At 40.5% G+C, this 8,133-nt stretch overlaps 1 protein-coding gene across 1 annotated transcript; it reads right to left on the bottom strand.

Moving 5' to 3' along the window:
* crfb1 (cytokine receptor family member b1) lies at positions 1-7,773 on the bottom strand. Its single transcript, XM_030786380.1, has 8 exons — positions 7,734-7,773; positions 6,484-6,587; positions 5,685-5,805; positions 4,547-4,713; positions 4,293-4,441; positions 3,964-4,120; positions 3,437-3,561; positions 1-1,452 (listed from the first exon to the last, which is right to left on the bottom strand). Exons 2-8 carry the CDS (start codon positions 6,578-6,580, stop codon positions 397-399), a joined length of 1,872 nt encoding a protein of 623 aa, XP_030642240.1. The 5' UTR covers positions 6,581-6,587; positions 7,734-7,773; the 3' UTR covers positions 1-396.
* Positions 7,774-8,133: the final 360 nt, after the last annotated feature.

Raw genomic sequence — 8,133 nt, forward strand, 5'->3', positions numbered from 1 at the left:
CACACACACACACACACACACCAAAAATTAAACATTTACATTATTTACACATATACTGAGATATGTGCAACAGCAAACAATATCAAAGTCACCAAAGCAATAAACAGCGCTACACCATATTGACACAGCCCCACTAACATGCACATGACATTCCAGAAGTCAGACATTTAAATATGGCTGATTTAAGCACAAGTGTTATTGTATAAGTGGTCTCTATAAGAGCAGGTGAAAGGTCAAGATTTGTTATATGCTTTTTAGAAAGCCTGTCATTTCCCTTAACTACTTCATGTTCTTTGTTTAGTGTCAAGTACTCAGGTCCAAGGTACAAAGAATATCCCCTAGATAATCACACACTCTCTCTCTCACACACACACATACACCCACACACACACTAAGTTATCGTGTCATGTAGCCTGAGAAACATTCTTCCTCATCTTCATCTTCATCTTCCGTTGAACAGCCATTCCGTGGGTTCGTAATACCAGTGTGTGTGACCAGGTAGGCAGATTCTGTGCCTTTATACTCCTCTTCTCCTTCCGAAAGATCCACTGCAGTCTCCAAAATGTCCATCTGCCTGTCCTGGTCACCATCTGCATGTCTGTTTGACCCTGAAAGCCTGTTTACAAGGCTGTCAGTCTGAAGCTCTTCAAGAGTCGTGCATGAGTTCATTAACCCATGTGTTAGCGGTTTCAGGGCATGTGCAGACAGCTCAGTTTGTGCTGACCTTACAAATAAGCCAGTCAGCAATGGTGTCTGTGAAATCTTAAGTGCACTGTTCTGACTGTAATTACACTGAGTGTCCTCTAGAGGGAGGATCAGAGGCTGACACTCTTCTTTCACGTCCTCGTCCTCTTCCGTCCCTGCTTCTCTGTCTCTCTTCAGCGCCCCCAGAGTCACAGAGAACAGGTTCACATTTGTGGAGAATTTTTCCTCCTCTGTCTCCTTGAACTGTTCCTCATCCAACTCTGCAGGCTGGTGATCATTCAGTTTGTCTCTATCAGGGATGGGTACAGGTTCCTCTTTATTGACTTTAACCTCGGACAGACACAAGTCCTGGAGGTGATCTCGCCACTCCGGTGTATTACAGGAGACTTTGACCGATGAATCAGATGCATCCGCTGAAATACAACTCCCAGAATTCTCTGCAGCTTCTTCAGGAAAGTTTGTGGAGCGGTACTCTCTGCTGCTGCTGCTGCCAGTCCCTGTAGAAGAGGATCTAGCTTCTGTGTCCATGTAACCGCAGTTCTCCACTTCTTCTTCGTCATCATCATCATCATCGTCATCGTCGTCGCCAACCTGTCTGCAGTCTTTGTCTTTCCCTCCTGCACGCTGGCACAAGCTCTTTCCAGGGGCCGGTTTGCTTGGGTTCGCGCTTTGCTTAACGTCAACTTCAAACACAGGTTTAACCTGGATGGGCTCTGGACAGAGGTAGTAGCTGTGAACAATACATCTCTGAGAGAGAGACAGAGAGAGAGACAGAGGGAGAAAGAGAGACAGAGAGAGACAGAGAGAGATTGAGATTTTTAAAAATCTTAGCAGTAACTGGACTACATATGAAAAATGTTCATATGCCTGAGTTGCTGAAACTGCTTAGCTGACACCATGAACAAAAGAAGATAACAAACCAGAAATAAATGGGGGGTGGGGTGGGGGGCTTGGTGGTAGTGGTAGCATGAGAAAGAATAACTTTTTTTTTAAACAAATGTCATGGGAGAAGCTAGCTCTAGTGTTCCACTCTGCTGTGGTTTCACTATAAATATGACCTACTGATATAACCTAAGTGAGAGAAGGGGGGGGGGGGGGCTTTGGGTTCTGTCAGAAAGACTGAGAGATAATTGTAAAAGTGTGAGGAACCTGAACATGCTGTGGTTAATCGATCCATCGGGTAGAGAAAAACAGAGAAAGACATTCACTCACACATTCCTCCCACACAAAATGACTCAAACCCAAGCTCTGTATTATGGCTTATCAAACTAAAGGTTTGTGTGGAAAATCTCTTCAAATGTCACCCATTGTGTGAATGACCTTTTGTGGCAGACCTTAGTGTACAGGCCTTTTTCATTAGAATAGATTCTCATTCTCGCTTTGGATGCTAATTAGACAAGACTCATGTCTACTGCACATACGCCTCCGTGGTTACTAGATCGCAGGTTCATTCGAGAAGTGAAAACATTTGCTTTGTATTGCTGATTGTGTTAAAGCAGTTGAGTTCCAGTTCGTAAAAAAAAAAAAAAAAAGTTAGAAATGATCTGTCAGTGTCTGATATCTCATATTGTCCACAAGAAGGTGTGGCCCCTACCAAAGTACATGTCTATAACAGTGGATGGAAAGGTAAACATGCATGCACGTATGCACGCAGGCGCACGCCTTTTGCTTCATAGTTTATGTCCATTCCCCCCAGAATCCGAATCTGTAATCAATTCAAAATTATTTCCACCCATGCTCTGATATTTGTATTCTTTTCTGTAGAGGCTGTATTGTTCAGTAGAGTCTGTTGTACAAACAGCAAACAATATCAAAGTCAACAAAACAATAAACAGCACTATACACATATAGACGCAGCCTCATTCACTTGTAAAAGACATTCCAGAGGTCAGAGATTAAAATGCGGCTGATTGCCGCGCAGGTGGTATAGTATAAGTGCTCTCTATAAGAGCAGGGGAGATTTGTCCTTCGCTTTTTAAACAGCCTGTCATTTGCCTTGAGTGTTTTAAGGTCGAATGTTATCTTCCCTGTTTAGAGTCAAGCATTCAAATTTCTTTAGACAGTTACAGACAGGCAGTTACACTGGACATAGACTGTATTTGTACATTCCATCCTCTCTCGCAAATTTTTCAGATGAGTTACAGTATAAGGTTATATTTTTTAGCTTAAGTTACAGTATCTCTAACATTGGTTTTTTTTTTCAAATGATATAATGGTATAAGGTAATTCCTAATATTATTAGTTTAAGTTGGTTAAGAGAAGACTTGGAAAAAAAAGCTGATCCTAGATCAGCCATTGGCAGCGGAAAGGAACAACGGTTTTACTTAATGCTTCCTCAGTGTGGTCTGGACAGCAGTGGACAGATTTAAAGTGCTTACATTAGTAATTAATGGAAACCCCCTCGTCTACCCATGAATGAATAAAGAGATGTCATTTTTTCTCTTTTTTTTTTTCTTTTCTTTTTAAGCAATTCTGACTCATTTCTTGCCAGTGTCAAAAAGCAACCAAAATTAAGGAACGACGGGCATTTCAGAGTAAAGGAAACCATCTCATTATATCACACTGCAAAATCAAGCTCTACCTTTAATAAGCTCTGCTTTCTCTCATGGATTACTCTATGTCATTTGCATATGAAGTCAGTATTCATTAGTGGTAAAGACAAAACATTAAAGAAAGCGTGAGGATTACGGTCAAGGGAGAGGCTGTGTCTGGGTAGCGTGCTGAGTCTTACCAGAGCTGTGGGCAGAACCTGTTTCGGTTTGCAGAGGATCCCAGTATAGACTAGACCTCCAAAAAGGGCAATAAAACATAAACCTGTGAGAACAATTCCAAATACCCAGCCGACCAAAAACGCCACTGAAGGGAGGGAGAGAGAGAGAGAGAGGGAGAAATGAGAGACTTTTCTTCTTTTCCTCACAACAAAAAAAGTAATTTTGCTGCATTAGGCGGCTTGTTTAGGTAAATATGAGGAGATGAAAACCTGAGAAGTCAGATTAACAATCGAATCAAACACAAATAAAACCTCCAATCAAACACAAATAAAACTTTCAATCAAACACAAAGCAAGACACAATATAGGCAAAACCCCCCAAAAAACGAATGTAGTTCTAGGTTTTCAAATATACCCTCAAATAAAATCCAGTGATGGGACGCAATGGTAGATAAATAGTTGATAAGTGTCACTTTTCAGAGTTTAATCAAAAGAGAAGAGAAGAGAAGAGAAAAAAGAGAAAACTAGATGGTTCGTAAACTGGTTACATTTTCTTGGCTGAATGACACTGGTGAGACTGCATTGCCACTTGGATGGGATCATGTTCTTGTTTGAGCTGCTCTCTGGAAACACCCGCACACAATAATTCTGTCCAGGCTGAAGATTCGTGAGATTAAAAGTGGTATCTGATTTCATATTAAACCCCTGCGAAAAGAAAGGCATACCAAAAAACAAAACATAACAAAAAAACATTTCATTAAGCGATGAAACAAAATATTTGTATTTGCCAGTACTAAGACTCTCTTATAGACCTCATGACCATGTTGGCAAAACAGAGCATATATATTGATTGCTGGACAAAATTGATTACCTGTACCTTTTCTTCCTCTGCCCTCCTGTATTCTACATTAAATGTCAATGATTTATAAAACTGATGAGATCTGTTCATTCTTGCTGGCAAGAAAATATCCACCATCAGACCATCTCCCAGGCCAGTCAAATTCACCATGGGGGGGCCAATAACAGCTAAACCAACAACAACAACAACAAAAAGAACAACCAGTCATTTGTTTGCTCACTGGTGATAATGAATGAAATCAAAATGAAATCAGAGACAATGGCAAAACTTACTCTCTGTAAAAGGTTGAAAATATTTGGTGACGACAGGTGAACTCCTGTTTCCATAAGTTGCTTTGACTTTCAGAGTGTAATCACAGTAAGGATCATTTAGGCAGTCAGACATGTCTATCTTTGTGTTCATTGTAGATAAAGGGTCTTTCCTGCAATCCCTTCCCCCTCTGTTGTTCAAAACAAAATCAAAAACAAAAACAAAAATTTACCCTAAAATCAGAAGGGGGCAATGATGCAGAAGCAGGAGGAAAAGAGTTAGCTTATCACTAGAACTGCTAATTCAAATTCCCATTTTAATTAAAAAAAAAAAAAGGCCATAAGGCTGTTTTTTTTTGTTTTTATGAATCTTCTAATTCTGGGCTGAAAATGGCCACAGTTGAACAGCAGACACTTAAATGCCTCACAGCCTTTGAATAAACTATTCAACCTCTCCAAAACACCTTGAGACAGCAGTAGGCTTCAAATGGCCGTGCGTACCAGCCTGTAGCATAACACTGTTACCCGTACATTTTTGTTTTTTAAGAAATGCACTGATGTGTGTTTGTGTGTGCGGATGCCTGAGGCGACAACAGAAATCTTTAGTAAGCGCATCTGCTTCCACACTGCTACCATCTGATGCTTGACACATGAAAGATGACAAGTTATTCTTTTCTTTTCTTTCTCCCCATGTAAAGGGATGTGGTTAAACGCGCTGTCATTCTATCAGGAAAGAGCGCACTGGTTGCACAGGCCTGGTCACAGGTGTTAAAAACGCAAATAGCTCATCTGTTCCTGGCTATGTCAAAAAAGCTTTGTTGTCTGTTTTGTGGGAGGATATCTGAATGCACTGTCAAAAAAAAAAAAAAAAATGGGGATGGATCGTTGGTTCAAGTTTGAATAGAACGAAATAAACTAATATCAGTGATAATATCTATAATTTTACACGTCCATATACATTGCATCCTCCTCAAACAACACCCACTGATTATTAATAATGCGCACACGCACACACATTCACTCACACACACACACACACACACACACACACACACACACACACACACACAAACTTCTGGAGTATGTGCAATTATTTTAAAAACAAAACAAAACAAAACAACAAAAAAAACCCTTTTAGATCTTTGTCTTTTCCTGTCCCTACCTGATAAAGATCTTATAGACTGTCCCTTTTGGAGTTCCTACCCCAGGACTCCATTTTAGAATGTGGTTGAAGTTCTGAGACTCCATAGACACATTCACTAGGGCTGGCAGGGAATCCAGTGCTGAAAAGGAAGCCAAAGTGAAATTTGGTAAACTCTACCCGCTTCAAACTTTCTTCAGAATTAATACGTTCAAAATTCCTGTCCAGTTAACACAGCATATACTCGTATGCATTTTCTCTCTGTATAAACACACATGTTGTCACAGCCAAATGCTAATTCATACAGAACAACAATGATAATTAAATGAAATTCCAGCAGGGTGTCGCAATGTCTGATAAATTAAATGTAATGAATTCCATTAATGGAATTACCCATTATTCCTTGGTTGAGTGGTTTGAGAAACATATTTTGACATGTTTAACAGATACAATGATATATATATATATATATATATATATATATATATATATATATATATATATATATAGACAAATTCCTTATCTCCATATTCTTTATCCTTTTACACATTTGAAAATACATCTGACTGATCTGACTGAGCTAGGCTGAAGGAATTATGATACCATGGGTTGTACCAACTTTAAGGATATTAAGGACTTTCAGGAACAAGAGTGCATTCTACAGGACAGTCAAAATAAGGGCTGAACCCAACTCATCCACCGAATACAGAAAAAGGAAGGAGAGTGGGGGTTGAGAGAACAGAGCTGGAAATCTCGTCGCCTGTGAGCAAGCTCCTCAGCTAAGGCAGGTTCGAAGACAACCCACTCTTTGCCAACTTACCATTACAGCAGGGAAATGCCACAAAAATGACCAGGAACAACAGTATCATCATTCTAACTGTCAGAGAATTCTCTGGTCGTATGAACCACCGTCTCATCTTCACCCTGCAAACAGACATTGCTGAAAATCACATTTGATGTGACCATGAAGCGCAATTCATTGGACACCATGAAAAATGGACTGTGACCACTGGCAGCTGCAATGCAAAGTGAAGTCAGATTGACGGAATGCCAACGAACATGATCAACCACCACAAAAAAACCGTCATATATTTCATTCTGAGATTAGTGGACAAGGATCACTGCTGTTTGCCTGTCATTGTCTTTGAAATACCTTCTGTCACTGGTAGACTTTGCACTGATAGGAACTAATTTATGTGTTTCACACCCAACAGACAGCCACTGGTGAGATGAAATGGCCAGTCACGCTGATAAGGGAATGCTGGTAGAGTCTTACTGGCTAGGGCGCGCTCAAACAAGGAATACTTTGGCCACGATGATAATCTTTTGAGAGCGAGCAGAGAAATTGGCGAGAGCACGGAGATATGTCGCGGAGATGTCATTTTTTCTCTTGATCCTAAATCCTAAATACAAAAAAAAAGACCGAAAATATGTCTGTAAAATGTTAGTCTTGGCAACAGTACCTTTATCCAACTTTGATGTGCCTTTCAGTTTAATTTGCGGTCCAATCCCAGGTAAAAAAGAAAAACAAACAAACAAATAAGCTACTGTGTTTATCAAGTCTGAAGTCAGCAAGTCTTACATTCGAGTGAAGTTACACACCTGGAATCAGCCACCTTCCGTGAAAGATAATGACAGTCATTTCCTTAACGACCAAGTATCAAGTATTGTCCAAGCCGTACACCGAGAGATCAACAAGTCAAGAGTCAGAGATCACCGAATCGAGTCGTGTCAAATGTTTCGTTCCGGAGCTCTCAAGACAACGAATTTGATACTTTTAAGTCTGACTCCGGCTATGTGGTTTTAGTCACCCACAGTTAGTGACTATTATTACGACAGGTCCAGGTCTAGGACAAGCGGTTCAGTCAGTTTGCTGAGCGACACACCTATATGGATCGAAGTCCAGTAAAGACAGACAGTGAGCCAAGCCATTGACAGCTGATAATGACAGTCCTTATTAAACACGAAATAAGCCTTAACTATTCACATGTTGCCTACGCTTAACCTATAAACTGGACAGCACTGCACGGCAAAACAAATGTCCAAACAGTACGGAGACTTAGACTTTACCTTCATTTTGAAGCTTCCCTCTTGCAATCTGCCAGTTTTGGAAAGTCCACACTTGTTACCAGACAGTGAGTAAAAGCGGAAGCGAAATCATCGAGCCGAGTTACAAACGGGTTCCTAGATGCAGTCACTCGGTTGTGTGCCCAGAAAACATTTGAACGGTTGGGTATCATGAGTGTACGCCCGGGGGCGCTTTTCGTTCGTCATTCTTTGCAATCACGTGATTCTCTCGGTTAAAGACTCAGCTATGGGGAGTGCTCTTGGTCGATTTCGTTTTCCACCTAATGGTACATATTATGAGAATAACTAAACCTAGCTCTGCTCAATGGCCGGGAAATCGTCATAGGAAAAACTACATTCATGGCACACAGTCTGTACCAGATAGAGATAACTATTCGTTTTA

This window comes from Chanos chanos, chromosome 10 (genome assembly GCF_902362185.1).
Source record: "Chanos chanos chromosome 10, fChaCha1.1, whole genome shotgun sequence".
NCBI classification, from domain to species: Eukaryota; Metazoa; Chordata; class Actinopteri; order Gonorynchiformes; family Chanidae; genus Chanos; species Chanos chanos.